The sequence below is a fragment of the Amphiura filiformis genome, chromosome 9 (assembly GCF_039555335.1).
Source record: "Amphiura filiformis chromosome 9, Afil_fr2py, whole genome shotgun sequence".
NCBI classification, from domain to species: domain Eukaryota; kingdom Metazoa; phylum Echinodermata; class Ophiuroidea; order Amphilepidida; family Amphiuridae; genus Amphiura; species Amphiura filiformis.
The window spans coordinates 22,912,527-22,935,065 of NC_092636.1; the positions used below are offsets into that span (position 1 = coordinate 22,912,527).

Consider the following 22,539-nt stretch of genomic DNA (forward strand, 5'->3'; position numbering starts at 1 on the left):
AGTGAATGGATACCAAACAAACACAAAATTGTTTTAAAAATGTTACAAATGTGTTATAAATGTGTTTTGGTTTTGGTCAACACGTTTTCAATTAATGTTGGGTTATATGAATAATTTTATCAGTTTATTTTCCATCACTCTATGATTCGCATTATAAAATATGGGGATTTATTCAATTTTCTATTTCAAGCAAATTTTATATTTGGGCATTCTCTCCAGTTAAAAGATCCTTAATGACCCTATGCTGGCCAGGCACTATAGATTCCCAGCAAACACAAAATGTTTTCGGCATCATTCGTAAAAGGTTAGAAAAGATTGCCAGAAAACATTTAAATGTTGGGTTATATAAAGGGTATATAAAGGGCATAAAACGTTTTTTTAATAACTAACTGCAAATATTCTAACATAATATTATGTAAGTGTTGGCAAAATGTTTGCAAAAAATATTTTACAAAAACATTTTGAAAACATTTTAGAAATATTTGGTAGTGTGTTTTCATACAAAACCTTTATATAACCCGACATTTAATGTTATCAAAACGTTTTTACCAGGACCAACCCCCAAAATATAACCTGTTTAAAACGTTTGAAAAAACGTTTTTTGTTTGCTAGGTTATCATGAAAAGTGCCTGGATTTGTATGAATTTAAATTAAATTTTCTTGATTAAAATACTTGAATACCCAGCAACCACTAAAATATTTTTAAAATGTGTCCTAAACATGTTTTGGGTTTAGTCAAAAACATTCAATAACAAACATCTAAATGGTGGGTTACATCAAGGCTTTTAAAATGCTTTGTGTAAGCACTACAACAACTATTTAAAATGATGTCAAGATTTTATTGTAAAATATTGTTTGGCAAACATTTTTGCAAAATATTTGTCAACACGTTTATGTGTTTTAAAATAATGTTATGTAAGAAACTTTTTGCAGCAAAAATGTTTTTGAACGTTATTAAAAGGTTTGTTCCCGCACAGGCAGGTAAGTCCAGAGTTTTTTTCTCGGGCTTACCTGCTTACTGCATAATGCTAACATGTTATGTTTCCATTGTAATTTCATGTTAAAATGTGCTAGTGTGCAATGCCTGGTTCTTTTCTCCCCTGAATGTTTTTATACCCATTAGAAAAATGTATATATGACGTAACCCAACATTTAAACACTTTATTTTTGTAAAACGTTTTTGAGTTTGTGGTCTAACTGTATTGAAATCAGATGCATGTTCTTTGTGCACTCGGAAAGTCGGGATACTGTACAATATCTCAGAATAGTTAAGTGTCATCACCGGGTTTCATCAATGATGTATATAAAAAAGTAACCTCAATTACAGTCTATGATTATTAGGTTACAAATGGAATCATCCATTGAGGTAACCCCATTTGAAATTTACACTCCCTGTGTGGAAGATTAAGGTCATGTCTCCTACAGGGGTGTGAAGATTTCAACTGGAATAGCAGATGTTGTCACAGAAATTTGGATAAAGCGTTTGTATGAAAACATGACAGTTAATATTCAACAAATATAGATACTGTTATCAGTATAATAATATAATGTACATTTTACATTGCTCACTCAATAGCATGTGATTCCACTTTCATGATAACATCAATGCTACTGGAGTGAGCAATGAATTAACCTTGAGTGGCACCGATAACTTTGTACAGTTCATTTTTGTAATGCGCAACTGTTTTTTTTTCATTGGCTGTATATAGCCTTGTTTTTAATTGGCTCTTTATTTCCTTGTTTTGGATTGGTTCTTATCTTTGTTTTGAATTTGGATGTTAAGTTAATTTGATTATATGCCTACTTTGCCAACTGTCTTACATTAAGAATAATTCTTATTCAATGGGTGCGTCTTGTAAAGAATTCACGTAATTTGATTGGTTTTCTGGTGTATAATATCTCACAATAGTTGATAGTGATAATAGTCAGGGCGTAGCGCCACGCAAATGCACGCTTGTTGCTCCTCAATGATCAGCGATAATGCGTTCAGCGTAATACACGCGGCGAGAACTAAGAACGCGATTCGGTGGCTTAGATATTCGTGATGGTTTCGTTCATTTAAAACAACGGGATGTCCTCACAAAAGTAACTTTATTTCTGTCTGAAAAAAGGCAGTTTTTCTAGCAAAAATTACATTAAAACTGAATAAGAATGAGAATAAAGATAGGATTTTGTCTTTTGCCTATCAATATTGTGTCATAATGGATGGGCTGGCCAATATTTTTATCGTAGTGGATACCGCTGCGCCGGCATCCACTACTCAAAATATTGGCCAGCCCATCCATTATGACACGATATGTATAGGCAAAAGACAAAATCCTATCATTTATTCTCTAAATAACAAATACTAAGTATATTGAATAATATACCATATTTTATTTACATAAATCAGATGAATTTGTCACATGTCTATTCATTTTTTGAAATGTGAATTTCATTTCATTTCAGTATAATTATATACATAAAAACATCTTATTGTACAAGTAATCAGCATAATTATATATGTTTATATGATTATAGTTTAACAGTACTACAACAATATTTTGAAAGCAAGAGGAGTTTAGAACACTCAAGAAAATAATATATCTTTTGAAAATAAAGTCATTTATCTGTTCACGTTCAACCTCTTTTTGTGCGTTTATTTGTAAATACTTTCAATATTACGATAGGGGTGGATGTTCTTGAGTCCATTAGTCAGGACTACTCCCCATTCCAGAAAAAATACAGCACTAATTTTTGGGGATTAAAAAATATTATCCTGTTTTGCCAAATGAAACATAGCTAAATCCTAATCATTTAGTTAGTTCTAATAGCAATAAAAGTTCAATTTTACTGTTTGGCCAAATTTATGAATTAAGGTGATTTTTGTGGCTTGATTGTCAAAAAACATGCTGAAAATGCATGTTTCTGCCTCTTTTTTCAAGAAATTAGTAAAATAATGAACTTTTTTTTTATCTCCAATTAGTACTAAATGACTGATTAGAATTGAGATATGTTTCATTTGGCAGAACTTGATAATATTATTTTAATCCAAAAAAATTAGTGTTGTATTTTTCTGGAATGGGGAGTAGAACTGTCCTTGACATACCCCATGAACTGGCCATTTATACACAGTAATTCTCTCCTTCTTCCACCTCAGTCATTTCTATGACAAAGTTCTAGTTGCATCCGCTACAGCTACTTTCAAGAATGTCAAAAATGGGCAATGTTTGTATGTTCCTGGCACACATACATCGTCTGCTCAGTGCCAGAAGTGGGTAAGTGGTGCAGTAGCTGCCCTGTGAACATATTGCAATCCACTAAATTACATATTATGACAGCTATTGCACTTACCCACTTCTGGCACTGAGCAATCGACATTCAATACAGGTTACAAACGATCTTTTTAACAATTTTATAAAACTCCTATCATTCCCCATACTCAACACTATTTATGAGCAATTTGATTTTTATTTTTAAGTATTACATGTAGGCCTATTTATCATACAGACTAGTGGGCTATAATAGCTATCACTTTTACTTGAAAAAACTTATATTGTAAACATTAATAATTTAAAATTATTTAAATCATTACTATAGGCACATTTGAATACTGCTAATGAATATCTTTCAAGAACTTTAGAATACTGCTCATTATTATGGCACTACGTATAAACACTACGTATAAGACCTCCACATACACCCCCAACAAAATCATTCTACTTGTATCCGCCCGTAAACCGTGGACCAGTGGATTTTACACAGGCATGTATAAAGTAGCAACCCAACCGAGGAATGAAAATTGCGACATGTTACTATTTATTTAAACCGTGGACTTTTATACACAAATGTTGGCAATTAATTGCTACATCGTAGACCTGACATTATACTTCGAATGGATCCTCGTGGGCTAGGCATAATATTATTTTAAAAGGTGTGGAACACCCTCTGGAAGAGGTCTTGTAACCATTCACGTCCACGGTGTCCACATTTTATGAGCTTATAATTCATACAAAAGTTCAGACGGATGTACATACTACATGTACACCCCTTCACAAACCAATAGGCGTGAAACATTTATTCACCTTACACACATCCCCACACCCCTACATCATAGTGATCATACTGTTACGACCGTCAATAATACACGATTGACCCCGGAATTGACCACTGACATTTTTGTTGTGGTATATGCTGTCTTGGCTGAAGTAGACTTTCCGGGTTCCGGTCAACCATGCAAACCAAATTTTGAACTAAATAAATGCATATTGTTTATTGTTACGTGCTGATTAGCGAGAAACATTTATATCGGCAACGCGTTGGCGTCCTTATCATCAGGCTTTCTACTTCATAGAGAAGAGTTTCGTTAAAAATGTTCAGTAAAGATAACTCCCGGGTATGATAACTGTCAATAATAATGTCTGTGCTGACGATATACGCACTAACTCACACCACTGATCATTTGCTTTTCGAGTATTAAAACAATATTAAACTTGTCGGGCGCAGTAAAAATACAAGATATGGAAAATCACTCATTTTAGGCCTTGGCACTTACTTTTAAAGAGTAAACTATTGGTCATCATACCACATTGTTCGTTATCTCGACGTTTGCCTCTGAAAAACGATGTGTATTTTGCCGCAACATTTGTTGCTCCTGTCATACCCTGATTGCGTTGCTGGTCGTCAACCTTACAAAGACAAAGCTCACAATACAGGAACATTATAAGATTTTACTGAACTTATAGTTCTATACCAGTCATTCTCATATTCTCTCTAAAAATATGTTCCTTTTACGCAGAAGTTAAATTTTCATCGTCCTTACTCTTTGGAGGTTTATACGTATACACCACAATGCCAAAGAGGAATACAGTGAATGCTTTGACACAGAATCCAGTAACCAGCATATATAGGGAGATTTGGTTCCGATTATATGCCCAACATCTTCCTCTTTCATCACACTCCTCATGCCATAAGATGCAAGTGTCGTCGATGAGTGCTCCGAAAAGAATGGGACCGGCAAACGAACCTGAAAAGAAAATTGTGATCCAAAATTGGTCAAAACAAAAGAAATATTTCGAAGGGTCGTTTCTTTGATAAGTTGGTGGGTTTTTTTGGGGGGTGGTTTTGGGGGTTTTTTTTTTGGGGGGTTGGGGACCTTTCTGAAAACCACTCGGTGTCGTTTCCTAGCTGATTGGTCGTTATTTTTAAATATTATACTCAGTTTTTGTTCTTTGCCTTTTGGCCTACAGCTTGCTCCTATTTTGAACAACACTGCGGCTCATATCACGGAACGTCGCAAGCCGTAAATTGTAAGGCGATATTGGCAGTTTGATATTGGCAAATAGAAAACTTTCTAAATACATACAGAACGCCATCTTCCACCCTTCAAAAACATAACTTATAAGTTATAACAAGTATTATTTTTCAGATGACTAACTTTGGAATTAAAAGTGCTCAAACGCATTACAGGTGAGCGTAGAAACAAATTCAAAGTATAGACTTCTGGAAAAGGCAACCGTTAGGCCTACTACTTATAAGTTATAGCAAAACAGATTCGTTTGACGTTTAAACAATAATTTTAGTTATTGCACCATAACCATGGGGATGACCCTTACGTACAATAATGCAAGTTCAATGTATCTCAGAATTTACAATTTTGATAAGTATTGCAAAACACAATTCCCCGTATTGCGCAATAATGAAGCTAGGGGAATTCTGTCGCTCAATTTGATATAGGCCTAATTCACCATAACGAAAAATATGATTGCTAGCTTTAACTTACCAAAGACTCGGACGATGAACCCATAGATTCCAAGCGCATAATCTCGTGAATGATCTAAAACACATCTGTTGAAAAAGATAAAGCAATATAACAAATTTGTTAAATATTAATAACAAATTATCTCTGAACTTGTCGTATGGATGGATCTTTTCTTAGTTTTTCTCCGACGCGACCAAAGAGGAGTTTTATTAATCATGTACTAATATATGATCGTATTGGAATGACCATTTCTTAAAGCCATAATGTACGACTTCCATTAAATTTATTTTGTTATTCTTTACTCAAAATCCGTAAATGATATTAATAATATTAAACTGTCATATAAAATAATATAAAAATAACCTATCATACTTAGGAAACGAAACAAAAAGAAGTAACACCCAACAAAACGAAGTGTAAAGTACGTTCAAATACATATTGTGTTGCCAAGAATATTTATTTTTCCAATTGCTTTCTAGTTCAATGTTCTTATTTGGCAATGACTAGGCCTATATGAATAAATAGAGGCACGTTTATCGCGCTTGATGAGCCATTTGAGGCCTATTATGATATGACACCTTGATATACCATGATTCAGGAGCCCGGATATTGACTAAAACGTTATTTCAATATTAAATTTTGTATAGTTTATAGTTTGTCTATTAGGAGAAATGAGTCTATAATATCACTTTTCAAAATATGGATGTGGTTTACCGCACCCGCTTCTCATATTGAAATAAAAACCAGACAGACAAATATGTGAGCATACACTACGAATGAGCCATAAAGTCGGCAAATTGTATTCTGAGATACAGTGCGTGAATATATGCGTGAAGATCGTATTCATAGGTACCTCAATTAGACGCGACATGTTTCTCAATTAAACCAATCAATAATCCTATTGCTGAAGAGGATAATAATCTTCTTAGCTTTGGCTAAATCCTGTTCAAGTGGTGGATTACAATAATGCATTTGTCTAGGTATGTATAACCAACAATTAACAATGAAAGGACATTCCTGAACCTCGTTGACTTGGGGATGATTTGAAATGACCGCCAAGTATGACTTTATTACCAGCAATGTGGAAAAGGAGACACATGTAGAACCGAAAAAGGTACCATTTTGTTGAAGGAGCAGAGTTCAACAAACCATAACCCTGCTTCTGGATATCATTTGAAGTCAAATGATATACCATTTTAAATAAAACAAAATTGACCGGGCCGACATTACGGCTGATTCGTCGTGTCCTGTCACATATATAAAGTTTGTTCAAGTCATGATTGTTAGCGTCACGACAGAGTCACTTGACTGTTTATTTACTTCCATTTTACCCTTTTCTTCACTTCATTTCTTTACGTTTCGGTTCTCTCTTTACAGTATATCACCAAATATTAGCCCGACATATATCTCACCTTAAGAGAATATTGACATACAGAGTTCCATTCATCAATAGGGTACACATGACTATAGCTAACAACACACTATAGGTGTAATATTGCCAACACTGTTCACCACATAGTCCCAGAGAGGCAGATGACGGCAGTCCCGAATTACCCAAATTCGCCGCCAAATTATCTTCAATACACGAGCAATTGTGATATTCATTTGTCTAAAAAATTAAGAAGATGTAGGTTAACATGGTTGACGAATTAATTATTTTAACGTAAAGGCACCACGTACAGTTTGGTCCAATAGCTCTATCGGTGGCCGATAGATATCGATGGCTATGGCTCTTTCTATCGTACCCTGAACACTTGTGTAGGGCTATTAGTTTTTAATTAGCACCATTGTAACGAGTCACCAACAAATGGCTCGATTTAGCCGATTGTTTAGTAAAGTCAAGTCAAGTCACTCTGGAGTTGAGTCAGCTGAATACCATTCGAGTCATTACCGTAAAACCCCGTCTACAAGCATATAGAGTGCTTCTGATGAAAGCTACATTAATCAAGGCGCCATTATGGAGTTTGAGCAAATAAATTACGGATCCAAGCATGTACAAACAATTATTATTTTAAGACCAATCTTTTGTATCGGTATATTTACGCTTGCTTCGAATTAAAAAACACTATATATGCTTGTAGACCATGTAGACGGGGTTTTACGGTATGCTCGATACAATTTATTACATCTTCGGGTACGATAGAAAGAGCCATCGGTACCTATCGGGGCAATCAAACAATCACCAGTTAGTGGAAATGACCTATACATGCTAATTTACAGTTCACCGTTTTTGCATGCGTTTTTCCATTTCGGCAAACGTTTGTGCTTTTTCGTTTTCCACAGCGTTACTTTTTACAATTTTCCTCCTAGAAAATTAGCTTATATTTTTAAGAATTTATTATTTTCCCGACGCTTTGCCTGCCGTTGCGTTTGTCGCAACCCACAAACGCCGAACCATATATACACTGGCCTTCCAAAACTTTGAAACGACAGCTGGATAATCACTATGGACCACAAGAGCCTCATCCCAATAGCATAGTCCAAAAACCTCAATTATACATGATCAAAGTACAAAATTTGACCTCAAGTTACAGAGTATGAGTTTTTGTGCCCAAATTTTCAAAGGTCATTCAATGAATGTACAAATGTATTGGGATTAAAGAACTGTTCCCCTGATAGATGAGCATGTTGTGGATCCTATGGAATGTTGGACTGGATAGCCATATTTTTCGGGCACTGTGCCTGCGCTCTACCAAAACACTCCTGCTGTTCGAGTTCATTGGCCTCCTGGATTGGAGGCTGATGAAAGCTCGTAGCGAATGATTCGATTAACGTGGGCATGTTGGGTGAATGCTTCTAACATATAGTCATTGTCCTGAATAGTTTATTTATACATTATCCAGTAATCACCTCTTTTATCATATACGCCACGGAGGGGATTATCCCCAAGAAAAAATGCAAATAAACATAACACTTAAGCACGAAAAGTTGCTATCCCAAATGACATTTTTTCCGTGTCATGGTGACCACATGGGAAAATAAAACATGCGCCGATATATCACGTTTTTCTTACCTGTTCATTTTGTAGACTGCATCCCGCGTGACAAGGGCTGAAATACGTAATATCATTGTGCGTTCCACAAACAGGTAGAAATTGTTCGGTACTACAAAGACAGTCCACATTGCATTCGTTCGTTACGGATATTTCTGCGAAATTTGCCGCATTACTCCTAACAACAAAAGGGATAATTATATTATGTTACTGTAAGTTAAATAAAGGTTGATCAACAACCTTGTCCGTATTTTTTCTGCATCACAAACGGAGATTTTGGTAATCATTAGGCGGAGGCGCCGTATTTAGCGTTAGCGTTGGATATTATATTAACTGTTTATGAGTGTGATGGTCGAAATATAATCACGAGGTGAAAGATGGATTGTTGGCGAGTGGAATGGAACAATACATCTTTCACCGAGTGATTATATTTCGACCATTATACACGAATTTAAGACAGTTAATATTTGTTTTATATCACTCATACATAAATTCTATTACTAATACACTATTTAAGGTAGGAAATACATTTTTTCATCAACATAACACCATGTTTTGCCGTGACATACTTCACATTTTGGGGTCCACCCCATAACTAAATCGGCGAGTCCAAGAGTCAGCACACGGCTTGGCACAAGCGCACTACGGCGCAGCACTATGATGGTAAAAACTCCCGGGTAAAAACTATCACACGGAGAGGCTGATGGTAAAAATGATAAATGGTAATCAACCAATGAACTGTCTAGAATTTACGTATGAGTGATATAATTTAAATTATTTTCTATATCGATAAGGCGTTCCACTATGGTGCGAGAGGTTGCGGGTTCGAACCCTGGTGGTGTCTATTACGCTCTCATGAAAAACTAACTGCTAATTGTCTCGTTGTAACCCGTACGAAACTCGGGGAGCTGATCCTGGTTGCGATGGTATTTTGTGGAATGTCTAGGGTGTGCGCTCTTGAAGCAGCAAAGTCCCTGATTTGTTGTTAAATGGTTTATGGAATGATGTGGGCCGTACCTGTAAAGTGTGCTGAGGTTTGTGGATCAACGTCTAGGCGTTTTGCCTGTGCGTATAGCGCACTATAAATCGCTTTTTTTTTCATACCCGGGTGAAAAATTAAGAAAATAGTATATCCAAAGCTAACGCTAAATACGGCGCCTCCGCCTAATGCGTAGACAATTCATAATGCGCATCATGCTCATTGACTGTGCTAATGTTTTTTTGGCTGAAAGATGTTTTGTTTGGATTTTGTAAGTCAAAATGTGTCAAAAGTGGGTTAGCCCATAATACACAGTTTCCTATGCGGCCTTCAGAATATTATTCAGAAGCAATTATTATTTTAAACTCATATCAAAACGGATTAAAATACCGGTGGGGGAGATTGAAGGGTCAAGATCGTTCAACCATGGTGAAATTAGCGTATGATAAAATCGGACTATCCACCTTTAAGGATGTTTAGGGATATTTATGACGTGAACAAAATCCATTATCAAATAAATCTGCTAATCTTTAGTTTGTTGTATACAGTGGCGGCGCCAGGAATTTTTTTCGGGGGGGGAGGGAATTGAGGGAGCAAAGTGAATTTCAGGGGGGAATTGGCAAATTTTGCGCAAAATTGCCGCAAAAACGTGGAAATGTACGTGATTTTTGGGGTTTTGCCTCAAAAGTGGGGGGGGGGCGCAAACAAAATATGCCCGCGGCCCCCCATAGCGCCGCCACTGGTTGTATATCTGTAATCCATCCATCAAAAATCTACCAAAGGTACTTAGTCTTAAATCATCCTTTTTACATCATACAGATCGCGTGAGACGAAAACTCACGTATTTAAATGAACTTTCTGATCGAATGATTGAACTATAAACGTACTTTCACTATAATGTGCTTTTCAACATTTTTTGTGACTTTATTCTATCTCCACAAATCAAACTTGGACAGTTTGGGAAAACCAAGATGCGATGTTTCCTTCCTTTCTTCTTTCCTCATTTAATTATCATAATTGAAATACTATTAGTAAATAAATGCGGGTAAATTAGATGTTAATTTGTAATAGGCCTACCGTATTTCGTCATCATTGAGTTCAAAACAAAGTTGCCCGGCAAAGTTGCCAAAGCATCAAATCCAACACTCTTAGAAAAAAAGGTTCCAGAGGGGGTTCTTGAAATGACAAATGGTTCTTGTTGGAACATCACATCTCCAAAGAACCTTTTAAGGTTCTTTATGTTCTTGAAAATGGTTCTAAATAGCAAAATGTGGGTTCTATATGGCTATAGGGTTCTCCCAAGAACCATAATTGTAAGGACAACGGGTTCCAGACTGTCAACACACACCTATGTTGCAATAATATACCTACACATGATAAATGAGTTTTAAATTAAATGTTTTTGTACTTTATCCTTTTGAACAATACTGTCTATAAAAAGTGAGCTTACTAGTTATTTTCTTTTCCTTAATTTATTTGATATACGTATTTCAATGATACACTGGTGAGAATTTCAATTAATTATTCCTGCTGCGTAACGATATGTAGTGTGCAGTAAAGCGGCCATCTAGCAAGTTCACATGTTGACACCATAGAATATATATTCTGCTTTTTAAACTTTTACCCCATAATTTCCCCCATTCTTCAAGCCATGCCTTTATCGAGGGCTAATTTATCGTTTAAGCTTCTTGGATGTATACATATTTCGCGGTTAGTGGTTCTTTATTGCCCTCCAAAGAAGGTTCTTTCTAGAACCCATTAAAAAAGGTTCCATCAAGAACCTGTAGGGTGCTCCCAGTGGGACAAACTGCAAGAACCATTAATGCTTCTTGAAAGAACCATTAAGGTGCTTAATAGAACCTGAATGGGTTCTAGATAGAACCCTGTTTCGTGGTTCTTTATAGAACCTCCACAAAAGGGTTCTTAAGTAGAACCTTACATGGTGCTCCCCACGGGACAAGCTTTAGCACCTTTTATGGTTCTAAATGGAACCCTTTTTTCTAAGAGTGAAGCTTCCTTCGGAAGACGAGTATGTGATATAACCCGTACATATATATTACAAAACATTACATGTAGCCTACGCTCGAAATTCTTACGATTTAAAATAAAAAAAGTTTATCTATATATTAGATTGAGATGAAGGACAAATCCAATCTTAGATTAAAAATGCTTAATTTAATAAACTACAATTAAGCTAATTTTAATTAGATTACCATCTTAACCTAATCAAGGTTCGCGGTTTTTTCCGCAGGTGGAAAAACCGCGGTTTTAACCATTTGGCAAAAACAGTTTTTCGCAAAAATAGCAAAAAGTGATTTTTATAGTTCAATTTTTCATCTCAAAACAAATTATTAACTAACAAAAATAATAGTTTTAATAATTGAATGACATGAGTTTTTGCCATTTTGCCGGTTTAAACCGGGCAAAACCGAACCCTGAACCTATTAGATTGAAATTCAAACCCATTAGATTAGTATCTATTTTAATCCAAGACTAATCCATGCTGAGATTTCAAAAGTCAATCTTATGGATTTGAATTTCAATCTATAAGATTCAAAAATGGTAATCTAATTCAGATTAGTTCAATTTTAATCTATTAGATTCAGAATTTTAATCTAAGATTGGATTTGTCCCTCATCACAATCTAATAAGGGGTTAATTTAAAATAAACCAATTTTTGGTCAAATCTCCTACCTGTTTACGATATAAGGAACACTTATTCCGGCTAGAGGTATTTCTCTGCAGCTTAATATCTGACCAATCATACTAATCATGCATATGAAAGACGTCACTAAGCAGAATCTAAGCATGCCCGGAATTTTAAGAGAAAACTTTTTAATCGCCCATCCAGCAGCTACTAGTCCTCCTCCTCCAAACAATACCAGATAGACACCTGGTGAAAAAAAGCGAGAAAATATAATAATAAGCACGTTTTAGCCACTTTTACGGCAGACTTGTAAGTACCCGTATCCGTTCTCGTATCCGTATACTCGAGTCCCATTTCGGTACTCGTTCCCGTACCCATTACTCCGGACCTGTACTCGTAGGCCTACTCACAAATCCGTACCGTACCCGTAGGCCTTACTCGCTCCTTTTGACATCGGATGCGTACCCTTACTCATGGCCTGGAACCCGTACTTGTACCCGTATTCACGGCACGGGACCTGTACCCATACTCGTGACTTATTTTGATATAAAATTGATCGGTTGAGCTCATATTTATTGGTCGAGCTATGAAATTTAAAATATTTTACAACTCATAGCGAGACCAATAAATATTGGGCGTAAAGCATCCAATTTTATCATTATTATGTTTTGGATCCAATATTATCACAACTTGGATCCATCAAAACATAATAATGATTGGAATCGTACCCATATCCGTGGCGTGGGAGTAGACACGCACCCGCTACCCGTACTCATAGCCTGGGAGTACCCGTATCCGCGATGATGCCCTGGGACTCGTATCCGTACCGGGCCCATACTACTGTGACATGAAGCTACATGATAACAGAACGCTTTTACTTTTGAGTATATTCTATAGGCAGCCTTAGACTAGCGCCTCAGCCTGCGCCCATGTCAGATGCAAGCAAGGTGCCGCATCCAAACTGGTTCGTTCTTGTAGTATAGTGCCTTAGGGTCAAATAAGGCGAAAATCGTTACACGAGTGACAAAAGTGACAAATTTGGTACACAGGTTTGTATGACACTAAAGTTTAAGAAAATAAGCGGCTCCAAAAATATGGACCTCATTTTGGCAATTTTTGGGCTAAAAACCCCAATTTTTGGTCAAAAATACATCTTTTTTGATATTAATGTATTTGACAAGGACTTTTTTCTGCAAACTTACACAGGAACCAGTTTTTCTATGGCCAAATTGTATCAGGAAAAGAATCTGTCAAAAATATTTCACCAGATGAAGTCTTAGGTCGGGTTTTGGCGAAAATTCAAAATGGCCGCCAAAATAGGTGTTTTTTCAAGATTTTGCCACTTTCTGTATAGTTTTAGGCCAAATGCACCAAGTAATGTGTCTTTATATATGTTTTTGAGGCCGCTGATTCCAAATCTGCCATTAATATAATGGCCATATGAATATCTAGATGGCTAAAATTCAAAATGGCCGCCAAAATAGGTGTTTTTCAAGATTATACCACTTTTTGTATAGTTTTAGGCCAAAAGCACCAAGTAATATGTCTTTCTATATGTTTTTGACGCCGCTGATTCCATATCTGCCATTAATATAATGGTCATATGAATATCTAGATCAAAATATGGCAAAAATTTAAAATGACCGCCAAGATCACCTTTTTTTAAAGAATTTGCTGACAGGGACCCATATTGAGTAATAAAAATGTGTCTTTTTAGGTGTTTTCATGTCGCAGACCATGATACTCTACTCGATAATAATCAAATTTGATTAATCATTGTGGCAATATCTGATAATATATTTATAATGGTACAAGAGCCACCATTATGAAAAATGTACTGCACCAAGGTTTTTTTAGTACGAACAACTGTATGTCAATTGTGTAATTTCAGGTTAACCATAGCAGCTCAAAAACAAACACGAAGCCACAATATCGCTAAAGTCTTGCTGGGTCAGCGGGTAGATCAGCCCTACAATGAGGAATGCAAGTTCAAGTCTATCGCTAATTTAAGAAATGGATGCTTGAATTTGATCGGTAGAGTGATATTTCAGTGTCAAAGAGACAGTAGCCATGCAATATTCGCAAATAATGTCAGCCAAATTGTGACAAGTGAACTAACAGAGGACTGATTCAAGAAGAAAGTGTTGCTAAGAGCCTGCATATGCAGGATGCCTTGAATCCAATAAACAAGTTGGTATACCCTGACTTCAATATTTTGTCAGAGTTGAGCACTTTGAATGCCTATACACTAGCAATTAGACTACAAGAAGCATGCCATTAAGTACTCCGAGCTCTGTTAAGCTTCAAATGGTAAATCAAATCCAGATAGATGGTCATGCCTACCAGACTATGAAGTCAGTCTGGATGATCTAGCAGGCATCATATTTCACACAGTAAACATTGTCTTTGGTCAGGAGTTGGGAACAAGAAAATGTTGATTTTCCAAGTGACACTTTATCGAAAATTCAAGGCTTACATCTGCAGTCTCTTAACAACACCTTCCTCTCTCTCTCTCTGTCTCTCTCTTTCCGATTCTCACATTTTCTCTAGCCCTTTCAGCCGATTCGGTTTTGGATGCTCCTTGTTTATTCTTTCGGATCCATGAGTTGGAAACAGTAGCATTGAAAGTAGCTTTGTAAAAAGTATTCCCCGATGCAATTTTCCATGTAGATTTCGTCCTCTATTGTCATTTTTGACATCAAATTCTGCTTCTGTTTCTTTTAGTAGGTATCTGTTTTTGCATGTATGTCCTAAGTATTTTCGTTCATCCCAATTGAATTGCCTGACTTTATCAAACCAATCTTCAGATTTTTGATTAGAGATTTGAATTGGTCATAGTCAGCGAGGATTCTTTTGCCCAGAGATTATGTTGTCATCAGACACTCTTCTTGATCCAGTCATCCTCTGTCATTTCACTTGCCTCAATTTGGCTGGCACCATTTGCTTCTATTGTTCATTGTCTTCTTTAGCCCTTAGACACTGAAATATCATTCTACCGATCACAAAGGATCCATTTCTTAGATTAGCGAAAGACTTAACCATGCATTCCTCGCTGTAGAGCTGAACTACCCGGTGATCCAGCAACACTTTAGCGATTGCTTCATATTTGCTTTTCCGCTGCTGTTATATGATGAGCTGTTATGAAGCTGAAATGACACAATTGACACCATATACAGTCGTGCCTACCAATAATATAAAAAACAAATGCCTTCATTACTCGTTGATGGTCGATAAACGTCCCAATAAATCGGACTTAGTCACCGGTCAGCGGGCCGGTCAGTTCTACAGCATAGATATCCATGGCTAACGATGGTTAACTATGGAAACATGTTAAAGGACATCAAGAAAATTTTCTAAGTTATTTATTTTGAGCTCTTTCGAGACGAGTAATGGATATATTCTGTAGATTTAGGTTTTGTCTGTGACTGCTAATGTGAGGCCGTCGTAGGTCGTACGGTGCTCAAACTCGGTGGGTGGGTGTAGTTCTGTCCTGGCAAGAAGAAGTTTATGTTCGTTAAGTCATCCGACACCGGGGCCCCCTCCAAGGGGTCATTTGAGGTCAAATGACTAAAAACTGCCATATGGGCATGAAACTATAGGTCCTACGGGACTCAAACTCGGTGGGTGGGTGTAGTTCTGTCCTGGCAAGAAGATGTTCATGTTCGTTAAGTTATCCGACCCCGGGCCCCTCCCAGGGGTCATTTGAGGTAAAATGACTAAAACTGTCATATGGGCATGAAACTAGGTCGTACGGGGCTCAAACTCGGTGGGTGGGTGTAGTTCTGTCCTGTCAAGAAGATGTTTATGTTCGTTTTAAAGTCATCTGACACCGGGGTCCGCTCCCAGGGGTCATCTGAGGTCAAATTACTAAAAAGTGTCGTATGGGCATGAAACTTGGTAGGTACATTCAACATTTAAAACAACATTTTTTGAAGGTCATTTTGGGGTCATCCAAGGTCATCTGAGGTCAAATTAGTAAAAACTCATATATGGGCATGAAACTTGGTGGGTACAGTCAACATTTAGAGTTATAAGTTTAGATCATTTTGGGGTCATCCAAGGTCACCCAGGGGTCATCTGAGGTCAAATTACTAAAACTGTCGTATGGGCATGAAACTTGGTGGGTACAGTCAACATTTAGAGCCAAATTTTGGAAGGTCATTTTGGGGTCGCCAGGGGTCATCTGAGGTCAGATTAGTAAAAGCTGTCATATGGACATGTCACCATCAGCCTGGTAATCGCGCCCAGCCGAGAACCGCCAAATATGGTAACCGCCTAGTCTATTTTAAAACTGATGCATCAATGACTATGTTCATCATGTCATTATTGTATCATTCTCACATACATTAGGAAATGAATTTGGAGAAAAGAGGCCTTGCATGTGACATATCATCCCGTAAATATGGCGGACTACTCAAATGCATTCAACAAAAGCATGATTGCAATAAAATAGGTTGATGACAACATTTGATTGAATGGACTGCACTCCGCCATAACTACGGTGAAGGACACCGGCTCAAATCCTTTGTTTGGAGCCAATCGATAATTTCATGCAGGGCCTCTATACTTTCTGTTAATAAAATACTATGCTGACCTCACACTCCAGTAATTTCAGATCATTGAGCTCAGTAATACATCAAAGAATGTCTTCCAATTCATGAAAACAAATAGATAATCTGCATAACGGATTAAAAGCTTGAGGCATTTCAATTGCAAGGCCCATTACTTATACACCAACAACAACATAGGCCTACAAGTGTATATAATGTAGCATGTGCACACATTATTATGTTGTGGATGTTGAATCAAGCTGCAGTGCCTACCCATTCCCAAATAAATGCAGTGACCAACCGGTGTTCACTCATGATTGACGTACTGATCATTATGTATGATTTAAACTCATAGGTTTTGGCAATTTGGGAGGGGGTGGGTTCAAAATGACCCCATAGGATTATACGGGGGTAAAAATTACAAATTGCTCAAATACCCCTTTCAAATATATCAAATTATTTAAATAAATAAATGAATGAATGAATGAATGAATGAATGAATGAATGAATGAATGAATGAATGAATGAATGAATGAATGAATGAATGAATGAATAAATAAATAAATGAAAAAACAAATGAACAAATTGTAGCGTAGCATTAAAATCATAATAACCATTGCTGGCAGGCGGATTCGAACCAACGATATTGACATTACCAGTCTGATGCTCTAACACGGATCTATGCCATCATCTAGTAATGAGGGTCGAGTTTTTAGCATATACATGCAGTGTTTGTCTGTGAAAATGCCGCCTTGTGAAATAAATAAATATAAAGTCTCAATTTTTAATTTAAATTTATTTGATAATTTTCTAACCTATATTTTCTTTAGAGCAGGGACAAATATTTCCCTTTTATCCAATTTGGCCGCTAAATAAGAATCTACTTCTTTTATTACTGATTTAATTCCGCGATTTGTTCCATTCAGCAATATCAAAGATTAATGTCAAGCATCTCACGACAGATATTTAGTTGGCTTAGTGGGTTTGCACAGTGCTTTTTAACCGGGAGGTACCGAGATCGATTCCCACCTCTGCCTGCAATTTTTTTCAAGACTGGGAAATAATAACCTGACATTCGCCGCTGACATTCGTACTGCAGAAGCGGAGGTGTAACTTGTTAAACTTTGCTCCTTCCGTAAAAGGGTACATTATTTTGGCACTACATTATTTCTTTTTTTCCACATTGCTGGTAGGCCCCTATTAAATATCAAATGGTCATAATTGGCGGTCACTTCAAATCATCGCCAACTGAACGAGGTTCAGGAATGTACTCTCATTGTTAATTGTTGGTTAATCCACCACTTGAACAGGACTTAACCAAAGCAAACCAAGACTTAAGCTTTTTTACGAATGCTATACATAAGTATAAGCTTATTATCCTCTTCAACAATAGGATTAAAGATTGGTGCTTGACTGGAATTACGTGCTAGTGTCATTGGTTATTCTTAAAAGGCAATAAGGTGTGTAATTGCAATATTTCCTCTGAATAGGAAAGACTCTCTACATCGAACCATGGATGCTGGTGGTTCGAATTAAGCCCGATCCTTACTCCACTTCGCAGCGGTATGCTTTTCAAACATCTCAGCATCCCGCGATGAAATTAAAATGTACAGGTGGAGTCAGTATCGGGCTTTAGGAATAAAAACCCAATTCGAAATGATGCGCTTGAGAATTCAACAATATAAATAATGGTAGCTCTATTATAATACACATTAATGATAAAATTCCAAAATATAATACGTTTTCTGTCTTTGCTTGTCACGTGGTAGCGATTATATTTTTAAATAAGTTTCAAATGAATAACAACAAGACTTAGTGGCCGAGTGGTCTAAGGCGCTAGGCTCATAGAGTACTAAGCGTTGCGCCGTGAGTTCGAACCCCGCCTCTGCCAAACTTTAAAAGAAGTAAATTAAAATTTGACTTTTTTTAATTTCATATTTGGGAAATGTGACTGGGAGAATTTATGTATGGTGTGGAGTGGTGTGATAGGGCATGTACTTTAACTGGCCGGCGCGGTCCGGTGACTAAGTCTTTATTGGGCGTTTTATCGGCAGTCAACGAGTAATGTTGGTGCGGTACATTGATTATTGCGGTGATTATTGCCACTATTAATCATATCGCTTAAAGGAGTATTTCGTGATCCTAGCATCCTCTATTTATGTCATTTTTCATTAGATATCCACGAAAAAAACCTATTCCCAAAATTTCAGTTGATTCCGATTTTGCGTTCGCGAGTTATGCATGATTATGTGTATTACACAGCTCCATAGACAATGCGTTGTAATTTCGTTCTGGTGCACCAGAACGAAATTCAAATTTCACGATATCTTTGCTAAACGAATTAATCTGCAAGAAATATTTTGTACATAAACATTATGTAGCCAGAGGTTTCCAGTGATATAAAAATCTCAACTTTTTTTGAGAAAAGTGGGGGATGAGGCTGTGGATCACGAAATGCCCTTCTAATAGAGTACAGATTCATAGTCTGCGAAATGAAAACACCTAAAAAGACACATTACTCAATATATCAATATAAATGGCTCACTGTCCGCAGAAAGTCTTTTTTTTTTAAAGGTGATTTTGGCGGCCATTTTGAATTGTTACCATTATCTAACCTAATATTCATTTGGCCATTATAGAAATGGTAGATTTGGAATTAGCAGCCTCAAAAACAAATAGGAAGACATATTACTTGGTGATTTTGGCCTAAACCTATACAAAAAGTGGCAAAATCTTGAAAAACACCTATTTTGGCGGCCATTTTGAATTTTAGCCATCTAGATATTCATATGGCCATTATATTATTGGCAGATATGGAATAAGCGGCCTCAAAAACATATAGAAAGACATATTACTTGGTGCTTTTGGACTAAAACTATACTAATAGTGGTAAAATCCCTAAAAAACACCTATTTTGGCGGCCATTTTGAATTTTCGCCAAAACCCGACCGAAGACTTCATCTGGTGAAATTTTTTTTGACAGATTCTTTTTTCTGATGAAATTTGGCCATAGAAAAACTGCTTCCTGAAAAACATTTGGGTCAGTGCCCACCCCTAGACTATAGGTTAGATACATTAATATCAAAAAAGTTGTATTGTTGACCAAAAATTGGGTTTTTTAGCCCAAAAAAAGGCCAAAATGAAGTCCATATTTTTGGAGCCGCTTCTTTTCATGAACTTTAGGGTCATACAAACCTGTGTACCAAATTTGGCATTTTTGTCACTCGTGTAACGATTTCGACCCTAAGGCACTATACTATTGGGATCGACTGTTGATGCGACTTGGTGTGAAATTAATTAATTTTATAGTGTTGTTACAAAAGACTTTTACTGTTTGTGCAAAAATTGTTGTAATCTGTTTGTGTAATGTATACCAATATAATTTGCCATGACAACTTATTAATTCATACATCAAATAGGCGATTCTAAGACTATGTATAACCAATTTGGACATGTTGGATGCGTTACCCCAGCAAACGGCCATCATATAATGAAGCGCCAATTTGAGTAATTTTGCTAGCGCGTATGGTTTTATATATCATGTATATAATTAGATAATCGTAACCTGAGATACAATTTGATAGGTGAGGATATGATAAAGCCGGGGGCACTCAACACAAATGACCATACGGGTATGCTCCCCGGAAAGACCCCCTTTTGGGTTTCGCAGCTCCGAAAGACCCCCTATTTTTGACCAAAATATAGCTCCAAAAGACCCTTGATTTTGATAATTTCAGCTCTAAAAGCCCCCAAAATTGCTCATTCCTCATATTTCTTGTTTTTTCAGGCGATTTTCAACCAAAAAGCCAAGAAAGACCCTTAATTTTGACTTTTCGCAGCTCCAAAAGACCCCATTTTACTTGTTCACAGCCCGGTTCGCAGCTCCGAAAGACCCCCTTTTACCGGTACGCCGTCAGCTCCCAAGACCCACCACCTCAAAATTCCGGGGGAGCATACCCACCAAATTTTTTTGATGTGCCCCCCCCGGGTGATAAAGTATCCTTTAATTGACTGTTTATTTCTAAAATCTATATGAATTAGGCTACTGCTGTTACTTAAGTCTTGATGTATCCACTATTATCCAAACGTATCATATGACATCTTGTCATAATTGTAAATGTTGGAATCATTTCAAATATTAGACAGTATCTCCGTTTTGCATGAGAGTCAAGTTCCTGTGTGCAGGTGTACATTCACTGTCGAATAACGGGTTAGCTTTGCCCATGACCTAACCGTTTATACTGAGCGTACGGCTTTTTGACCCGCTATTTTCCGGGCACAAAATACCGATCACAATCCGGCCACCGTTACCCAGCTTGTTTCTACTGAGACCAGAAAGCCGTGTCTCGCACGATGCACGGCATTTTTTTCCTGAAGTACGGAAAACAGATTTCAACGAGCGCAAGGCATGACGGTTGTATCCTAAATTTAAATGTCTACGTTATATGGCAGCTCATGGCATAGAACCTAATCACAATTTAGTGTTTTCGTTAATCCAAATTGCATTAATTTACCAGTGGATCTAGTAATTGGCCATTATGATAATTAATTTACAGCCAAAATATAACCAACTCATTAACTATAGACTAAAGTCATATCCACTTTACTTCATCAAGTTCATGCGAGTCACACATGTGGCCAGTGTATATAATATCAGAAAGAATGAACCTACTACATTATAGGCCTATGCCCTACTATAATACAAATATAATATAAATCGCGTTATTTTTCAACACACATGACCTCGAACCGGCAACCGATCACACGGCTCGTTTCTACTGAGCGGGTTACACGCTTTGACCCGGCATGATCCACCTCAAGAGGTGGATCACGAAAGGCGAGCACATGACCCGGCATGACACGGCAACCGATTACCCAGATCGTTTCTACTGGGCTTGTTACCCGCCATGACCCGGCACGGCACGGCATGGCACGGAATTTGGCCCTCAGTAGAAACACGCAGAAAGTAATGAGACTCCCCAAGCACAAAGCACATATTACTTGGAAACGAATAGGCTACACAGGGTGGTAAATTAAAAACAAAAAGCACTCAATTCTTTTTTAATTTGGGGTCAAATTTATTGCATACCACATTTTGTTGCATTTTGATTAAGTTTTGAGAGTTAGTTTTTGGAGAGTTAATGTTTTTGAGAAGTAATGTTTTTGGACAAACTTTATAAACAAACATCGGTGACGTCATCAAGTGTGATGTCACCTGATCAGGTTGGTCCTTAGCCGTTTCCAAGAAAACATCAGAGCTAACAACATCGGCTGATGACGAGGAAGTTCCTCGAAAGCGCTCCCGGTAAGCGAAATAAACAAGTAGTGTTGAAGTCTAAATTAATAATTTTCAACTTTATAATAATCTCAAATGTTTGGCAAATTTATTGCATATAACATTTGTTACATTTTGATCACGCGTAAGTTTCTAGGAGTTAATTTTATTCAAGAGCGTGATTGCACTATTTCACTGCAGATACTGTATCAATAAACTGCCAATAATGACGGATGATACCTACTTTCTTTTCCAGAAAAATACAGCATTGAATGTTTTACATTAAAAAAATATTATCCGGTTTCACCAATTGAAACATAGCAAAATCCCAATCCCTAAGTTAGTTCTAACTGGTA

At 36.9% G+C, this 22,539-nt stretch overlaps 1 protein-coding gene across 1 annotated transcript in view; it reads right to left on the minus strand.

Moving 5' to 3' along the window:
* Positions 1–2,405: 2,405 nt before the first annotated feature.
* The window catches only part of LOC140160756 (solute carrier organic anion transporter family member 4C1-like), an 83,584-nt gene continuing 63,450 nt past the window's right edge, over positions 2,406–22,539 (minus strand). Inside the window, exons 6-10 of the mRNA XM_072184056.1 lie at positions 12,406–12,604; positions 8,754–8,910; positions 7,153–7,349; positions 5,762–5,826; positions 2,406–5,005 (exon numbers count right to left, since the gene is read on the minus strand). Coding sequence (XP_072040157.1) covers positions 4,770–5,005; positions 5,762–5,826; positions 7,153–7,349; positions 8,754–8,910; positions 12,406–12,604 — 854 coding nt within the window. The 3' untranslated portion in view covers positions 2,406–4,769. The remainder of the gene's footprint in view (positions 5,006–5,761; positions 5,827–7,152; positions 7,350–8,753; positions 8,911–12,405; positions 12,605–22,539) is intronic.